At 35.6% G+C, this 20606-nt stretch overlaps 1 protein-coding gene across 1 annotated transcript in view; it reads left to right on the forward strand.

Annotated features, from left to right (window-relative positions):
* SLC17A6 (solute carrier family 17 member 6) overlaps window positions 1-20606 on the forward strand; it is a 42269-nt gene that overhangs the window by 6195 nt on the left and 15468 nt on the right. The window contains exons 4-5 of the mRNA XM_017525928.2: window positions 16875-16989; window positions 19409-19496. Coding sequence (XP_017381417.1) covers window positions 16875-16989; window positions 19409-19496 — 203 coding nt within the window. The remainder of the gene's footprint in view (window positions 1-16874; window positions 16990-19408; window positions 19497-20606) is intronic.

Here is a 20606-nt window from a genome sequence, read left to right on the forward strand (position 1 = left end):
TAGCGCCAGTTCCCAGAAGCGCCACCAGCAGCACCTGCAGAGACACCCCTAAAGCAAAAGATGTAAGGACTGATGGGATGGGGTGTCGAGGGTGACGGCCTGTCCACCAGAGGGTGAGGGGCAATTTCCTTTGCTTCATTGTGTGTATACTGAGAAACAAAACTAAATGTTCTTTACATCTGAATTGTTGAGCCGACATAGAACACAAGCACCATCTCTTCCTGTTCTTTCTGCTTAGATAGCGCGAATAAAGATTTCCAGTCTTTATTCAGATCTTGTACCTAAAACTTCACTTCTCTTCCTACACTTAAAAGTCATATTTTAACGAAAGAAGACTAGAACTTGTCACCTCCATAATCATGGTCATATGCAACTTAGCCCTTTGTAATTTGGGCACAGCTCATCTCTCAGGCCCCATCCGGGGGCTTTTGTCAATTACAATCCCTTTCACTAGCGGTGTCTTTTCTGCCCAAAGCTTCTCAGAGTCCTCAGAGCCTGGGGAGGAATTCTTGGAAATGTATTTTTGGCTTAAGAATCTCTAGAGTGAGGATTTGGGGACAGTGTTTTAAAACGTCGAGAGAAGAGTGCCATACATTAGGAATAATGCCTTTCGAGTATTGTCTTTACTTGACAACACGGATGGTCGACACTAAGACCAAGTAGTAGACAAATAGTTCCTTTAAAAAATCAATGTATTGCTTATATGTGGCACATTATTTTTATCCATTCATCTGCTGATGGACACTTGATGAAACTCACTATGTAGAGAACTCTTTTTTATAGATGTGATAAAGAAAACATTGATATTAGACAAAACATTAAATATTCTGTTAAATATTATTGATAATGAACACGTTACATTTTTTTGATTTTCAGATCCCCAATATATACAGTCTTCACTCCTTTTTTGTTTGTTTGTTTTCCTAAAAAGTATTTCCTAAAATAAAGCAACATATTTAGAAAGATACTCCAAACATACATGCATGAAATGTTTGCACTGCAGGGGGGGAAATATTCAACAATTCACCAAAAAGCAAAAATGATACAAGAACTCAATATGATGTCAAATGAAAATATAATGGTGGTGACTTTAAGGTTATTTTCGGAGTCAAAATATTCACCTTGCCAAATATGAAAATGCTAGCATTTGTCTGCCAGGAAAAGCCACCAGGGATGCTCCAGCTTTTCCTCTGTAACACTAGGAGGTCAGTAACTGGTTTTTCTGATTTAAAAACTGCAAACTCATGAATATCTGTGACATGTTTAGCAATGAAAACAGTGATGCTGACTCAGGTTCTAATTTATTTGGCAGATTTTCCTCAAAGAAATTTTTTTTTTTTTTTTTTTTTTTTTTTTTTTTTTAGACAGAATCTGGCTTCCTCTCCCAGGCTGGAGTGCAATGGCGCCATCTCGGCTCACTGCAGCCTTGGCCTCTGGGTTCAAGTGATTCTGCTGCCTCAGTTTCCCCAGTAGCTGGGACTACAGGCATGCACCATCATGCCCAGCTAAGTTTCATAGAGAAAAAATTTTAAATTCTGGAATTCTTATTTGGATCCAAATTTAATCTTGCCATTAAATGGGTATTCAAGAGAGAGGGCTTAATGTTTTCATATATAATATGCTATGTTCTATGAGACTCAGAAAATTAAAAAGGTATTGTAAAATATCATGGCCCTATAGAAAATTATATAGATCAACTTGCTTATCATGCCTGAAGATTCTGACATATTTGCTTCATTTTTAAAATATAGCAAAACATTGCAAAATGTAATTGAAGCCTTGCATGAAAATGGTTTTTAAACATGTATAATATTTTCTTTTGAGATTATAACAGTATTGCATATTAATTTAAAAATCGTAAAAACAACAAATAATTTAATCATCTTGATGTCCCTACTATTAACATGATAAATGTCCAACTTGTAATACAAATGCTACATAAAATTTTACCTTAGAAGGCTTTTAATAAATATAAAATGAGAGATTTTTATAAGTTGTTTGAAAGATATTCCTATTACGATCTCTTTTTCAAAAACAGTAAAAACAAAGCAGCAAGACCAATCTTTCACTTATAAGCATCGTGTACCCATTCAAATCAGCTTCTCTATATTGATCACTTAATAGTAGAATGAGATTTCCCTTGGGTAGGAGATTGGGGACAGATTCCTTTCCCTCCAGTGCAAAAGAGGCTTATTTTGGAAAGTGTTTGCCATCACTGTTGTGGGTGGAACTGAGGAAGAAAAACTGAGGCGTGTGGAGACAGAGCCTCAGGAGAGAAAGACTCCTGGCTACACCTCCTGGCAAATTTCTCAATGAAAAACAAAGAACAACTACTTGGCTTCTTCATTTTATTGATTAAGCAAAGAGAGCCCCACTCTTGGTCACAATGCAGACTCTTGGTTCTTATACCAGTCAGATTCTAAGTACATGTACTTTCCTGATCATGGAGAGGAGGAGTTGGAAGAGTCAGTGGGGGAGCATATCCAGTCTCAGAGGAGGGAGGGCTCTTGCATCACTTTTTCCTTTGTCTTCCCTTAAAGAGCTATTGCACATTATGGGTGGGAGAATTTAGTCTCCACCAGGAAAGGCCTTTGTGTGGGGGGGCGGGGTGTCAAAGGAGGATTTCTTACAAAATATTTAATGTTTTAACATGAGAACGTATTAATATAGTAATAAAAAGATGTGGGGAGTGCAAATTATTTTTGTCTTTAAATAATACAGGACATGGACTTATAGTAATCCATGTATTTACAAATATGAAATTTCTAAGGACTGGTTTACCCTGCATTTAAATTGCTCTGAGGTACTTGAAATGTTTAATAGCATAAATAACATACATATGTGAAATATATAAAAGTATATATAAGAAATATATAAAAGTATAAATATGAAATATATAAATATGTAATTTTTTTGGAAAAGACGTTACCATGGAAGATCAGATACAGCAAAGGGAGTTTGATGAACCTTATATCTTTAATGTATAGCACTCTATCACAAAAACTGTTTTTGCCTTTATTTAGGTGGTGATATTATTTAAACTCTATTTAATATTTTTAATACCCTGATCCTTTCCTCTTGATTTCTCAATGCTGCTTTAATTTTTTACATACTACTTATCACCACCTGTCATACCAATATTTTATTTATTATCTGTTTGTCTAACATCTTCCATTCTACCACAAAATGCAAGCTCCCCGAGTGATGGTAGTTTTGCCCATGGTTTTTTTTTTGTTTGTTTTTTTGTTTTGCTGTTGTATTACCAGAATCTCAGAGAGTACCTGACTCATGACACATATTTGTTGAATAAATGAAATAAATATCACAACAAGGCGTTTGGGAAAAAAACACACACACACACACACACACAAAAAAAAAAAAAGCCAACAGTAAGATTTAGGCTATAAAGCCAAACTGTAGGTACAGGCTCTTGAATGTGTTATTTAGTAACTGAATAATATACATTGTTATTTAACCCACCTCAGTATTTCTGTAAAAGAGGGCTAATTAAAGTACCTACCTCACATGGATTGTAACAGCTAAATATATGTAAAGGTTTTTGAAGCGCCTGGAACCAGGTAATTGCTGGCTGTTATCATTTATTATTTAAAAAATAATAAATGATATTTATTAAAAACTTCTGTGACTATTCAGCTTATTTTTGTCTAAATTTACCTTAAACATTAGTAATGTAAATGGTTTATTTCCAATGTCATAAAAATGCCTCTTTTCATGAGTCACATTTCTACATTTAAAATTGTTTTCCCATGTACATTATTCAAATTGAAATTATTGTTCAGTAAAAATTCCATAAATATTACTTGAAGGCTTTTAAAGAGCTGTCCTAAAAAATATTTTTAGCCAAGTGTATAAAGTGCTAGTAATTCAGTGTATGCAGTCTTTGAATTCTAGCCAAGCATAAATACACTTAGAGAAATCCATTTAAGCTTTAGGTTAGCCTTCTGTATTCAGAGTTATAGTTTATCTTCCCCTACAGTAATCCTGTATTTTTGTCTTTTCAGGTATTTCTTTAATTTCTAACTTGGCTTTTTCTAAGGAAAAATACTTCTTTATTTGAATAAGACACTTAGGATCACCCTTGGTTGTAGCATAGAGTGAACCCCCTATAACAGAAAGAACCCATATTATTGGTGGACAGAGCTCATCTAATCCAGCCCTTTCATTTTACAGAGCAGGAAATGAAATAGAGAATGAGGGAATAGTGATTTATCTGAGGTCACAAAGGGATTGTGACTAGAACTCAGGTGTCTGGTAATATATGATGGCAAGGTACCTCTACAATGAAATTGAACATCTCTGTCTGATGCTATGTGCTTCCTTGCAAAGTTAGCTTTCAGCAGTAGGTTGAGCCTTCTGCTCTCAGAATGAATGATTACAATCTATCATGCCCCAAATCCAGGGAAGAATTCCATGAATTAGAGAGAGAAGCCTTTAGCTGGCCCAAGGGATCCTTAGATTTTATTTTGGCAGGAGAAACATATTGTATATTTTGTGTGTGTGTACTGGCTCCCAAGCTGTTTGGCTGCAACATAGGCGATCCAGCCCTTTTCTTTGCAAAAGGCAAGCTTCACACTTGAGAATGACTAAAACAAAGAATGTGATATTCTACACCAGAAAACATGGCATTTATAACTTTTTCTGCCACTCAGACACTTTGGCAGTTTGGGCTCTTAGAACTAAGATTCCAGAGATTTGAACATGACTGGGTGTAGGTTAGACTTTGGTCTGCAAAAACAAAGGGATTTATCCTTGGGGTTTTGACTGATGCAACTCAATTTATATGCTGTATAAAATAGAAAGTAATTTATACTTAAAAGTGAGCAAATCCAAAAGCTTGGTTTTAAAATTTGCTAGTGCACATTTATATTTATAAAAATAAAATTTTATAAACTTTAGGTAAATATTCTGGCTGGCATAATTATAAAAATACTCTTGTTAGAGTAATTTTCTAAAAGAGAAGAAGACAGACATTTTAAACATAATATCTTCATGTGGTAAGCCCAGAAAGGAGCAATTTTACAGGTGCTATTCTTTTTTCTTCAGAAAGATAAAACAATAAGGATGTTATTTATTTATTTGTTGGAATAAGCATTTGAAATGAATTTCTAAGCACAATCACACACACACACACACACGCACACACATATACACAGTTACACACAAACACACTGTTGGTCTGTCTATATAATTTTTTTTTCCTCTCTACTTACCTATCCATTGCAACATCCATTGCAAGGAGGAGTTCCTCAACCCTTCTAGTGAGAAATAATTTGTGACTTCCTTATGTGTGAGAAAATAATTCAGACTATGAACTTAAATCCTGATGAAAGGGATCACCATCCCTTTCCGGTGGAAATGGTTTATAAGCATCCAGTCTTGTAGGGCCAGAGGTGACTTTCTCTAGCTCATGCATCTAGCTGCCAATCAAACATCTAGCCGCCTTCCTATTGTGTGTCCTATATGTTAGGTATCTGGGGTAATGCAGGAGAAGCCTGCACTCTCCTGACAAAAGAAAATACCCTTTACGATAAGATGTATAGATAGATTGAGGAGGGAGGGGGTCTCCAAGGGCTTGCAGGTGTTTTCATGATACGAGTTTCTCTTTCTCCCCTTTTTCATTCTCCAATCCCCTTACCCCTCACTAGCTCTGGCTTTTCCTGCTGCCACAGTATTCTGCTACTGCAGTGCAGAGGCAGCTTCTGGAGGGGAGGGACATGATTTGAGAAAGGAGAGAGTCAGGTGGGCAGCTGGTAGAGTGATGCTCCCGCTGCCATATGCTACCACTGGGGCTGTGTAATCTCTCTGTCGTGAGTGATGAAGTCATTTTTACAACTTAATGATGTATCAAGGGACCCAGAGGGTTGGCTCGTGCCTGTGTATTCCCTTTTTAATATGGGAGTGGGGGCATCAGATGTGACAAAGGGAGGCATCCAAGCCCTGATTTGATTAGATTAAATAGATTAAACAGCCTGAGTCAGTCTACTCCTGCAGACCCTCCAGGAAAGAATTAGTCCCACACCTGGAGTGAGGAACACTAGTTTCCTGTGAAGTGACAATCCCCTGCCCAAATGGAAGTGGATTGATTGATTCAGGGAAAACGAACATCATCTATAGAAGTGACAAGTCACCAGTGTTCCTGTTACCTCTTCTGGGCAAATCATTTTGGGGTGGACTTGTTATATGAGGGTGTTTGTGGCTGTGGGTCATAGAAAATATGACTAGCAATATCAAAGCTAACTCATTATGGACCCTATGGAATGCTAATCATCAGGCAGTTTGTGATGCAGGTTTTCAGCAGCTGCATTTGCCTTTCCAAACATTTCTATGTCATGATTACTATTACACCTCTTGATCCTGGCAATCTCTATAGTGGTATAGAGATTCCTGCCATTTAAGAACATTAGTGTTTATAAAATAATGGTACACGATCCTTTCATACTGTAAAAGAGGAAAGTGTACGTATGTAACAAGTAGAAGAAAAATAGAAATTAGGCTTTAATCTGAAAATAACCAGTAAATTTATTTAAGAATGTTATTTGCTGCAGAGGAAATCATGAAGAAAACAATTTTAACTGGTTTTCAAATGGTTTATTATTTTGAAAACAACTTTAATAAGCAAATGGGCCTTATTTTATTTCAGAGACTGTAACACTGTTCTTTGAAAAATTAGAAACACCCATCAATTTCTATGTCTTTTCTTAAGAAATTATAAAATTATTATTTTACACAGTAATTTGCACATTTCTTTCATTTTTTCCCCACCCTAATTATTAATGGCCTATCTCTGACTTATATTCACGCTAGGAGTGGGTTTTAAAATTAGCACCTTAGGTGTCAATTATAAGAAGGAAGACATTAAATGAAATGAAATACCAGATTGCCTGAGATTCAGCTTACTATTTAGCACTTTACATATATTTAGAACTATATATATGTATATAGCTAAAAATGATATATATATGTGTTTATTAGTATCTACAACATGATTATTTCTTCTGAGAAAGTCATGTTTTACTGAGTTTATTGCTAAAAATTGTGTAATTTGCTAGAGTATTTCACTGATAGTTTTAATATGTAGTAATGACATAAATATACTGCCTGATATTATACAAAACTAACTTTTACAATTTAAAAAATCAAAAAATTCAAAATATAAACAAGTATTTAGTTTGAAGAAATACATTTCTAGAAAATGCTTTTTCTAGAGTGGAAAGAGAGAAGATATGAATTATACTATAAAATTGTCTTCATAATTGCCTTAGTTTTCCATTTTGGGAGGGAGGTGAAATTAGAATTGAATAATATGCATATATATATATATATATATATATCACAAAATGTATAATGTACATTATCTTTATCCCTCACAGTGACTCTATAAGGCAGGCATTCTTTTTTAAAATTTTCTTTATTATACATTAAGTTCTGGGGTACATGTGTAGAACTTGTAGGTTTGTTACATAAATATACACTTGCCATGGTGGTTTGCTGCACCCACCAACTCATCATCTACATTTAGCATTTCTCCTAATGCTTTCCCTCCCCTACCCCCCTACCCACAAACAGACCCCAGTGTGTGATGTTCTCCTCCCCGTGTCCATGTGGTCTCATTGTTCAACTCACACTTATAAGTGAGAGCATATGGTGCTTGGTTTTCTATTCCTGTGTTAGTTAGCTGAGAATGATGGTTTCCAGCTTTATCCATGTCCCTGCAAAGGACATGAACTCATCATTTTTTATGGCTGCATAGTATTCCATGGTATATATGTGCCACATTTTCTTTATCCATTCTGTCATTGATGGACATTTGAGTTGGTTTCAAATCTTTGCTATTGTGAACAGTGCCACCATAAACATGTGTGTGTGTGTGTGTGTGTGTGTGTGTGTGTGTGTGTGTGTATGTGTCTTTATAGTAGAATGAATTATAATACTTAGGGTATATACCCAGTAATGGGATTGCTGGGTCAAATGGTATTTCTGGTTCTAGATCCTTGAATAATTGCCACATTGTCTTCCACAATGGTGGAACTAATTTACACTCCCATCAACAGTGTAAAAGCATTCCTATTTCTCCACATCCTTTCCAGCATCTGTTGTTTCCTGACTTTTTAATGATCACCATTCTAACTGGCGTGAGACGGTATCACACTGTGGTTTTGATTTGCATTTCTCTAATGACCAGTGATGATGAGCTTTTGTTCATATGTTTGTTGGCTGCATAAATGTCTTCTTTTGAGAAGTGTCTGTTTATATCCTTCTCCCACTTTTTGATGAGGTTGTTTGTTTTTTTCTTGTAAACTTATTTAAGTTATTTGTAGATTCTGGGTATTAGCCTTTTGTCAGAGGGATAGATTGCAAAAATTTTTCTCCCATTCTGTAGGTTGCCTTTTCACTTGGATGATAGTTTCTTTTGCTGTGAAGAAACTCTTTAGTTTAATTACATCCCATTTGTCAATTTTGGCTTCTGTTGCCATTGCTTTCAGTGTTTTAGTCAGGAAGTCTTTGCCCACGACTATGTCCTGAATGGTATTGCCTAGGTTTTCCTCTAAGGTTTTTATGTTTTAAGTCTTACATTTAATTCTTCTTCCATCTTGAGCTATTTTCTGTATAAGATGTAAGGAAAGGGTCCAGTTTCAGTTTTCTGTGTATGGATAGCCAGTTTTCCCAATTCCTTCTATTAAGTAGGGAATCCTTTCCCCATCGCTTGTTTTTGTCAGGTTTGTCAAAGACTAGATTGTTGCAGATGTGTGGCATTATTTCTGAGGCCTCTGTTCTGTTCCATTGGTCTATGTATCTGTTTTGGTACCAGTACTGTGCTGTTTTGATTACTGTAGTACAGTTTGTAGTATAGTTTGAAGTCAGGTAGCGTGATGCCTTTTCTTTTTTTTTTCCTTAGGATTGTCTTGGCTATGCAGGCTCCTTTTTGGTTCCATATGAAATTTAGAGTAGTTTTCCTAATTCTGTGAAGAAAGTCAATGGTAGCTTGACGGTGATAGCATTGAATGTATAGATTACTTTGGGCAATATGGCCATTTTCATGATGTTGATTCTTCCTATCCATGAGCATGGAATGTTTCTCTATTTGTTTGTGTCCTCTCTTATTTTCTGGAGCAGTGGTTTGTAGTTCTCCTTGAAGAGGTCCTTCACATCCCTTATAAGGTGTACTTTTAGATATTTTATTCTCTTTGTAGCAATTGTGAATAGGAGTTCACTCATAATTTGGCTCTCTGTTATTGGTGTATAGGAATGCTTGTGATTTTGGCACATTGATTTTTTTATCTGGAGACTTTGCTGAAGTTGCTTATCAGCTTAAGGAGATTTGGGGCTGAAACGATGGGGTTTTCTAAATATATGATCATGTTATCTGCAAACAGAGACAATTTGACATGTACAGGCTTGTCATGTAGATACATTGCGTAATGGTGAGGTTTAGGCTTCTACTGTACCCATCACCTAAATAGATAATTATACCTAAGAGATAATTTTTCAGCCTCACTCCCCCCACCCAGCACTTTCACGCTCCTCTTTTTAGAGTCCCCAGTGTCTATTACTTTTGTCTTTATGTCCAGGAAGGCAAGCAGACTGATGCTTCTTTTATTCATGAGGAAACTGAATACAGAATTGTTTTCCCAAATACCGCTAGATGGTATTAGGCAAAACTGTGTTATAGACCCCAGGATGTCTGATTTCAAATTATATCATTCTTTACTAAACACATTTCTTCTGTTAAATATCTTTACTTTTTTAAAATCGTATTTTACAGCTTTGTAAAAAAATCACTATATTATTTAGTGCTGGTCTAGGTCAATAGGAAAAGAACTTGCCTGTGGAACAATTTTAAGAATTGATTTACTTGTGTGGTTTTCATTGCTAGACAAGTCTTTCAATCAGAGAATAACTTTAAAAAGTTTTAATGATGACCATCATTTTCAGGGCAGTAGTGCTGTGAAACTCAATTATAAGTGTCAAAGTTAAGAGCAATCCTAGGGACAATAAAACTCACTTGAACATTAAATGTTTTTTGTTATATACTCTATTTCCTTCTGTCTGTTAATATACTGAAAATATATTTAATGCTTCTGAATTCTAGCATCAGACCAAACAAAAATGATGACTGTCAAGCATAATATAATATATATGACTACATTAAATATTAATAAATGGTGAGGTTCTTTAAGATGACACTATATCACCTCTGAAGCATTATTTCCTAATTTAATTTTAAAAGCAGAGCTTCAGAGGCAGTAGTTTCAGAGGCTGATGAGGATGCAGCGATGAACAGACACTGTGATGACTATTAGTTTCAGGGGAATCCAGTGTTCTTTGTAAGGCATAAGAATGAGGCCAGACTGGGCCATGTACTTGAACTCAGCAAGTATCTCAAGTGAGGATTTATCTACAGGAGTATTCTAAGTTATTGTCCGTAGCTGTCAACCTACAGTTATTCTGTGAAAATAACTCAGCTTCCTAGAATTGATAGGATACCCAGAAGAGCAGTCTGTCCCCATTAAAAGCTCAAGAACAAATAAATTGTCAGTTGCTTGAAATAAATATTAAAAGAAGAAATATCTGTTATCACCTACATATACATCAGAAAAGGAAGTTATGATTACCCTCAGTTGAGAGTCTTTACACAAAAGAATTGGATGCTCACTCCTAAGAACATGCCATATCAAAAGCATTCTGTTAGTGCCATAAGGTTTAAAGAAGTGGAGACCTGGACCCAATTCTCCAAGAGAAAAAACACTGGGAGGGCTTGGAGAACATATGACTTCATGATTTAAGTCTTATAAAAGAGATCTACAGTAGTTCAGCAATATCCGAGAGAGGAGACTAGTTGAAAAAGAGGTATACTTTTGAGGGTGGGGACGTAAGTGAGTATTGAAAGATAATGTGGAAGGATACTGAGACAGTTATTGATTTAAAGAAGACTGTGAATTTTCTTTTCTGGTTGTTTCCCATCAGATATTTTAGATGGACTATTGAGACACAGGCTAAGAGACTGATGCATTTCAATCAGTTCTGTGTGAATTCAGAGTGGGAGATAAAATTCCCACTACATGTATTCATGCACTTCACGAAAGCTGCTAGAATTTCAGCCTGATATGGAACAACCATGTGTTCATGGGAACAGAATTAACACTATTTAATCAGTGAAAAATCACTCTGGAGAAAGAGATGAAGAATAACCATTCTTTAAAAAGCCTATTAAAAGTTAGGAAATTTCTGTATAATAATAGCTAATCTTGACAAGCCATTTATTATGAACTAGACAGTGTCCCCTTTCATAATCGATTTAATCTTCATGATACTTTTTTTTTGAAGTATGGAAAGATTATTTCCATTATACAGACCAAGAAATGAAGCTAAGAGAACTTAGGGAATGACAACTTGCCCAAAGTTATACTTCACAAGAAACTGGAATTTGGATTTTTCACAGTGTAATTAAAAAAACCCTCTCATTCTCATTCTTAACTAATGCTGTATCATACTATTTAACTGTCTGCAAGAAACAGACAAATAAATGAGGCTAAAAGTTTAGTAATGACACCTTGCTCAAAGTCACACTTAGCAAGAAACTGGAGTTGAAATTTGGATTTTCACAGTGTAATTAAAAATATTCTCATATTCTTAACTAATACTATATCATGCTATTTAAATGTCCCGAAGAAAAATATGTCAGCTGCTCAGTCAACTTTGTCAATAAGAATGGTCAAAAGCGGGACAGAGAACTTCGATTTCATTTTTGAACTAACAATCTAATATAAAATTGTGTTTTTTAAAGGACATCTTCCCTTTTAGCAGTGGTTCTATTCTATCCTTGCCTCTCCTCTCTGTAATAAAAGGTAAACCCGTTGTTTCCACTATGTCCAGCTTATTCTCGGTCTGGTCTTCACCCCATATCTGTCCCTTTTGTGATGTCCTGGGGGAATACCTGGCATGGTACTGCTAAGCCAATGATTCTCAAAGCAAGACAAGCAATACCAGCACCACCTGGGAACTAGTTAGAAATACAAATTCTCAGGCCCCAAACACATCTACTGAGTGAGAAACTCCAACACCTACCAATCTGTATTTCAAAAAGCCCCTGGTTTACATGATGCATGTGAAAGTCAACAAACTACTGTGCTAAATGATTTTATATTCTTAAATTTCTTTTTCATATTTAGTTCCACTACTTCTTTCATTTCTTTATAGGACCCTAGACTTTGTTCAAGAAAATACAAAACTTTCATAAGTGAACCTCTCCTTTTAGTTACTTACTTCAAAACATACAAGAGATAGGGTAGAATTCTGGTTTCACTTCCCACTGCTGCTACCATCCATCTTTTCATAACGTTTTCATCTTTCAAAGTTTACGTTATTTTATATATTGCTGTTGGTATTGTTAATGCCAATACTAGTGTTGCTGCTATTGCAGTAAGTAGATCTTAGTGGCGAGACATCCAGGATCTACACCAGATAAGTAATAGAAACTGTAGTTCTCTACCTACTATCTTTATGACCTTGACAAGTTATTTTAATTCATTTGGACATAGTTACATCATCTGTGAAGTAAGGATAGCAGTAAGAGCTTTCTAATATTGTTGTTCTCTAAAAATGAGAATCTGGAAGTAATCTCCACACTAACAATTCCATAACCATTGACTAATGCTGTCTTTATCTGACCGGCTCACAGTTATGAATTTATTTTCATGTGTCAAGCATCAGACTAAGTCTTTTAGATTATTTTGTTTAGCCTTATAGCAGTCGTAAGAGAGAAAATACATTAGTACTGTTATCGTGCAAGTTCTAACATTCTTTAAATGCTGGAAGTGTGACAGTCATTCTTCTGGATTTTTTACTTCTAATAACTCATAGGTTCCCGTTAATACTCCCATTGCTTAGATGAGAAATGAGGCACAGAAAGCTACATAAAAAGCTCAAGGTTACTCAAGTAATAAGTGACAGATGAACTGTGAACCCAGGCAGTCTGGCTGAAGAATCCGTGCTCTGAACCGTTACCTACTGATGTCCTTTTTACAGACAAGGAAGTAGAAGTTTAGGGAAGTTAAACAACTTACCAGTTACATAATTATTAAGTGACAAAGCTGGGGTCCTACAAAAATTACTGTAGCATATTTACGTCAGCCTTTTCCCCCTCTCCTACTGTCAGTGACTTTGACCCCTTGCTCCTCTGCAAGCCATCATCCTGCCTGAACTTACATGCATTTTAACCACCTCCTGCTTCCTGCCTTTTAGATCCCTTTCTCCTCAATCCCAGTCAGCTTTATATTTACTTCACTTGAAGAGCATAATTGTCACTTACCCTCTGTGTTCACCCCAGACTCGATTGTCTCCAAGATGTCACAAACAGATGAATTTCAACCTTCAGCTTTTTGGATTATCTACACTTCCTCAAAGAGGATTTGATGTTCTTCCTTCTCCTAAGCACTTGAGCCACTATGTTCAGCCATTTTCAATACTGCCTTAGTTTCTGGTACATAAGGTAACCCCTTCCATTTGTGAGGCTTTGCTGAGCCATTCCTTCTTTTTGGAAAGTCTTTCTTCTTTTTGATATTAATCGTTCAAAGTTTCCCTACCAAAGGTTTGTGACTTGGTCAACTCAGCTGAAATGAGGATTTTCCTCCACTGTTTTCGATTTGTGCTTCTGTTGTGGCCTTTGGCATACATTGTTCCTGGACTACTTGTCTCTCTTTCCCTCTCCTACTACACTGAGGCCCATCCTCTTTTTTTTCTAAGTGCCTGCTGACATCATGTGAATGAAAGAGCACAGATTTTTAGGTCAGGGAGCACTGGATTTAAATCTGAGCTCTACTACTTGATTTTTTTCTTGGCCATACCACTTTATTTCAGTTTCCTTATTTATGAAATGAGAGGAAAGTCTAACAACTCAGAGAGTTGTTGTGAGGATTAAATGAGTCAATATAAATGGAGAAGCTACAGTAAGTGATCTCTAACTCTTACCTTCTCCTCCACACAAGACTCTCCTCTGAATACAGTCTAACAGAGGTTCGAAGTGTGAATGCATGAATGGATACTGAATGTGGAGGCTGCTTCAGTTTTGGCTGTGTGGCAAGACAAAGTATAAAGGGTTTCCATTTAGGGCAATAATTTTGATAATCAGAATTTTAATTACTTAGATATTAATTAGGATAACAATTCTATAAAATTAAGAAGATGAGATTTCTGAAGTTTGATAGATTCTATTCTCAACTAGATACAAGAAAAATCAGTGGATTTTGAGGTGCAGTGGTCACTAATAATAATAATAATAATAAAAAGGATAGATAAAGAAATTAAGAGGTCAGGCACAGTGGCTTACATCTCTAATCCCAGTACTTTTGGAGGCTGAAACAGGCAGATCACTTGAGGGCAGGAGTTCAAGACCAGCCTGGTCAACATGACAAAACCCCATCTCTACTAAAAATACAAAAAAATTAGCCGGGCATGGTGGCACAGGCCTGTAGCCCCAGCTACTCAGGAGGCTGAGGCCTGATAGTTGCTTGAACCCTGGAGGCAGAAGTGAGCAAAGTTAGTGCCGCTGCACTGCAGCCTGGGTGACAGAGTGAGACTCTAGAAATTAAGGAACTTAAAATTAAAACCATTTCAATTATGCCATGATACTGTATAATTAGAAACATTATTCAGGGCAAGAATGAAAAGTAAAAATTGAAGTGATCTATTGGCATTTTATTTCAGAAATCGTAGTGTAATTTCAAGTGGCTTTTTAAAGATTATTATTTAAATTTACAGTTAGAATGCTAAAGCATATTACTAACTACCTAATATATGTATAATCAGGTATAAATCCTTGTGGCAAAACTCAATGGGTTTTAAATAAAACAGAACTGTGTCTGAAAAAGGTATCCTCTATTTAAAACTAAACAACCTGAACTTGTGATTTTTCTTATCTTAGGTTTAGTTTCTTCATCTATAACATTGGTATATGGATAATACCCATGTCTCTGGGTTGTTAGGTGCTTGTGGAGTTTATGGCATGGGAAGTGTTAATATTGTATGTAGCAAGTCGAAAACACTCATTAAATTTAGTTCTGACTATAATGTGCACTCAACAAATAGTTCATACTTGATTCAGCTTTACTAAGGGAGTGATTTTTCTCACAGGGAACATTCAGCAATTGCTGGAGACATTTTTTGTTGTCGTAACTTAGAGGAGGGGTGTGTGCTACTGGCATCTAGCAAATAAATGCCAGAGATGGTGCCAATCATCATGTAGTACACAGGACAGCACCCCACAACAAAGGGTTATCTAGCCCCAAATCTCAATCACGAACAGGTTGAAAAACTCTAAGCTAAAGAGCGGATAATATTCATCTTTCACCAGCTTATCACAAGATAATCGTATTTGCAAACCCTTTAAAAAGGGAGAGAAAGTGATGATATAATGTTACATTAATAGAAAATAAAATTTATGGGTCATACCTCTAAAATAATTATAAGAAAATAAGGCACTCATATTACATAAACCTGGATTAAAAAGTTTTTCCTCAAACCTTAGCATACAAAATTATCTTTGGCTTACAACAAAAGGACATCTATTTTGAGCAAACAGCACAGAGGAAAAATGGAGCAGAATATTCACTTCATGAGTGACAGCTTACCTCAGCGGAGAGAAGCCACCAAGGGAGGGCGGGTACAGGCTACATATACTTTTGCACAAAATTATTTGACCAGTATATGATCTATAGAAAAAGAGTTGTTTTAATTAGCTCCTTTTGTGATATCATTTCTCACCTTTCTGTAGCAGATTAATAATTGTCATAGATGGCCCTTTGCAGAAATCCAGGTCTTAAACAGTAACATTTAAAAGTGCCCACAAGAAAGATCAGAACTTCTATGAGGGAACCAACATTGACTGAATTCAAGGCTCAGGTTTGACTCGATAAAATTTGCTTAAAACACATAGATTAGTTCATTGGAGATAGCATGTTCCAAAACATCTTTGCAAGAGAATAGTTATAAAGTAACCCAGTTAAAGGAATATTTTTCTTCCTCGGTATAAACATTATAGAAGTTTTTTTTTTTTTTTTTTTAACTATGGAATGGAATGGAATGGAATTTTTACTTGTACATGGATAAAAGCTTTAGCATTGTATTTCCAGCAATTTTTTCTTGAATTGTTGTGTGTAGGTGTGCTGCTAGAGATGTGTCTCAAACAGAATCTGCCCATTTACCCACTGAAAAAAGAAGGAAAATAGTGAAAAACTTGACAGCAATATATGAAGTATAGTTATTTTCATTATTTCAAGAACATGTGCTAAGTGATCTAATCATGAAGTTTTTGGGGACATTCAATATACAAGTTTGTTTATAAAATTTCTATGTATGTGCAGCTTCTAGGGAGGTTACAAATAGCTGCAAAATGTGAGGAACAAGTTCATTTATGCGTTCATTATTTTTAACAACTCTTCAGTTACTACCAACCGTGTGCCAGGCACTGTGCTAAGTGTCGAGGATACAATGGATGTGAAAAACAACTCTTACCCTAAGCAGTTTACATTGTAGGCTGAAATAGAGTCCAAAACTTATATTGATTTATTAAATATTTATGATTTGTAATTAAGTCTATAAAGAAAGTAACAGTATAACAAAATATATTGGCTCCTTTTATTTTCTGTGCATCAAATGTAGAATTTCTAGATGGCTCATGTATGTATTTACAATGGGTAGCCAGTTAAGTCCAGAAGACGTTTTAGAAAAAACAATCTATCCTAAAATTACTCGTAATTTTTTATTACTTTAAATGTTTAACTTCACATGAGAAATTTAAATGTATGTATGTAAGATGCTGAATCGTTTAAACAGTGTTCCCATTTTTTCTATTTCAGGGTGTTTGGAGCTGCCATACTTCTTACCTCTACCCTAAATATGCTAATTCCGTCAGCAGCCAGAGTACACTATGGATGTGTCATATTTGTTAGAATACTGCAGGGACTTGTTGAGGTATGAAACTTCAGGTTGATGTCATTTTAAGATTGGCAAGTAGTTGAGAACCCCAGTTTATCTTTGTCTTTATCTATAAATAAACATATTGTATTAGGTTGTACCTAAATAGAGTTAAAATAAAAAATGGAACTCTAGAAATGTTAGGCAATCATATATTTTGTCTATAAATGATACGAAACTATAAATGTCATGGCTTACCTCCTTCTCTGTAGAATTGAGCAGGATTGAAGAAATACTTTAATGCCTATTTGACTTTAAAAAAGAAAAAAAACAAGGATTTTTGTTAACATACCACGGTAAGTATTTTAGAATCTGTCTTTTGCTGGTAATATCATGAATTAATATCTTGAAAGTTTTATACTAAGTAAGTTCCTTTTGGCCTTGAATCATGATATGAGTTTTCACTGAAATATTTCATTGAATACATTTTTGGGGCATCTAATTCTAATGATCAACTCTTGCTCCATCAGCCTGCAAACTTTGCAAGAATTCCACTTAAAAACTTGAGTTTGGCTTACACATTTCCCATTCTCTTTCCATGGAGTATAATGGAAATAGACAAATAACAAAATATTAAGGCACTAAAAAAAAAAAACAAAAAACTTTTCTCATACTATGCAGCCATAAAAAGGAATAAGATCATGTCCTTTGCAGGGACATAGATGGAGCTGGAAGCCATCATTCTCAACAAACTAACGTGGAAACAGAAAACCAAACACTGCATGTTCTCAGTTATGAGTGGGAGCTGAACAATGAGGACACGTGGACACAGGGAGAGGAACAACCCACACTGCAGCCGAGTGGGGAAGGGTGGGGTGGGGAAAGCATGAGGGAAAAGAGCTAAAGAATGCTGGGCTTAATACCTAGGTGACGAGTTGATAGGTCCAGTTAACCACCATGGCACACGTCTACCTATGTAACAAACCTGCACATCCTGCACATGTTCCCCAGAACTTAAAAATTAAAATAATAAAAAACAAAAACAAAAATCCCTCTATCCCTCCAAAAATAAAAAATATGTATAGGCCCAAAATAATAGAAAAAGACCAATTATTTTAAAGGTCTTAAATTCTACACATTGCTTTAAGGAAGTGTGGGCTCCAAGGATCTAAACTTGACTTTTCTCTGAATAGATATTTATTTTGGGGATTTATTGAATTTAATGGCCTACAAAAAGATCTCCCTAATTTTTCAAACTGTTCAGAATTACAGATAAATTGATTAATATACAGTCTTTTCTTTTACCTTAATCAGAAAAAAAAAATGAGATGGAAAGATGTCTGAAGGGCGGGGAGGATTTGAACAGGATACTAAAAAGACTCTTTTTTTAAATTGCATTTTAGGTTTTGGGGTACATGTGAAGAACATGCAAGATTGTTGCATAGGTACACACGTGGCAGTGTGATTTGCTGCCTTCCTCCCCCTCACCTATATCTGGCATTTGTCCCCATGCCATCCCCCCCAACTCCCCACCCCCCACTGTCACTCCCCTATTTCCCTCCAACAGACCCCAGTGTGTGATGCTCCCCTCCTTGTATCCATGTGTTCTCATTGTTCAACATCTGCCTGTGAGTGAGAACATGCAGTGTTGATTTTCTGCTCCTGTGTCAGTTTGCTGAGAATGATGGCTTCCAGGTTCATCCATGTCCCTACAAAGGATACAAACTCCTCATTTTTGATGACTGTGTAATATTCCATGGTGTATATGTGCCACATTTTCCCTGTCCAGCCTATCATCGATGGGCATTTGGGTTGGTTCCAGGTCTTTGCTATTGTAAACTGTGCTGCAATGAACATTCGTGTGCATGTGTCCTTATAGTAGAACGATTTATAATCCTTTGGATATATACCCAGTAATGGGATTGCTGGGTCAAATGGAATTTCTATTTCTAGGTCCTTGAGGAATCGCCACACTGTCTTCCACAATGGTTGAACTAATGTACACTCCCACCAACAGTGTAAAAGCGTTCCTATTTCTCCACATCCTCTCCAGCATCTGTTGTCTCCAGATTTTTTAATGATCACCATTCTAACTGGCATGAGATGGTATCTCAATGTAGTTTTGATTTGCATTTCTCTAATGACCAGTGATGATGAGCATTTTTTCCATATGTTTGTTGGCCTCATGTATGTCTTCTTTTGTAAAGTGTCTGTTCATATCTTTTGCCCACCTTTGAATGGGCTTGTTTGTTTTTTTCTTGTAAATGTGTTTTAGTTCTTTGTAAATTCTGGATATTAGCCCTTTGTCAGATGTGTAAACTGCAATAATTTTTTCCCATTCTGTTGGTTGCCAATTCACTCTAATGACTGTTTCTTTTGCTGTGCAGAAGCTGTGGAGTTTGATTAGGTCCCATTTGTCTATTTTGGCTTTTTAAAAAGACTCTTGATCCTAAATGCATATCTTCCCCCAACACAGGGTGTTACCTACCCAGCATGTCATGGGATATGGAGCAAATGGGCCCCACCTCTAGAGAGGAGTAGACTGGCAACCACCTCCTTTTGTGGTGAGTACTGTGTGCAGATGCAGTTATGGTGGGTAAAAGTTTAGGAACAACTTAATTAGAAGTGAAAGTTTGGTCAACTCATCTGTAAAACCATCTGGGTTTTGTATGTGCACCTATGAGTGGTAAGGTTTTTGACCACCATTTCCATTTCTTTTGTTTTATTATTTTTCTTAATTCTATTTATTATTATGTTTGTATTTTTCTAGGAATTGATCCATTTCATCTAGAATTTCAAATATATTCATAGGTGGGGGTGTTTTTTATAATACTCATACTGCAGTACATATTTTTGAGAGCCTAAATGTTTTCTTTTTACTATACCTAGACACAGAGATACAAAAATACAAATTTTAAATACATTTACAGAGATTTAAAGAATATTATGTAATTATGTTTACAAATAAATATTACATTTACTTTGAATTCTGTCTGGTGCTAAAATCTAACAGTTTCTCAGAACTTGTATTTGATACAGCTATATGTTTGAATTATAGTGAATAAAATGCCTATAGAAAATAACTATTATAATTTAAATTAACAAGATCTTTAAGTATTCTCCTAAGTACTATGGCTATAATTTCCCATTCATTAGAATTTTTATTTTAGGTATCATAACTGACCTTACTGCTATTTTGGGAAATAGAATTAATGAACATGTATTAAAGCTTCAGCCCCAACTTTTAAAGTGTAGAGCTATTTCTGCTAATCTAAAGCTACTTTTTGTTCACTGCTAACTTTTAAAACATTTTAAGACAATCACTGTGATTTAAGATCATTTAATGCCTGCAGAATGCTCATGTTATTCTCTTTCTACCAAAGCAGTAAGGCAAAAAAGCAATTCCTTTTCCAAATCAGCTATTAGAACTGCTGTGAATCATCCTAATAATAGGAAATTAAGGCTGCTGTGATTTTGCTGTATATTTAAGCCATAAGATTAACAGTATTATTACCTATAGAGGTTGAATTTACATGCATTTGGGTCTAAATCACAGGGCATAAATATTGCCATTTCTGTCAATATGTCTAAGGATTTTTTTTTTACAATTGCCTTTAATAATCCACTGTATAAAAATCAAAGGGATATAAATTAGGTGATACTCACTAGAAAAG

This window comes from Cebus imitator, unplaced genomic scaffold (assembly GCF_001604975.1).
Source record: "Cebus imitator isolate Cc_AM_T3 unplaced genomic scaffold, Cebus_imitator-1.0 Scaffold39, whole genome shotgun sequence".
NCBI classification, from domain to species: domain Eukaryota; kingdom Metazoa; phylum Chordata; class Mammalia; order Primates; family Cebidae; genus Cebus; species Cebus imitator.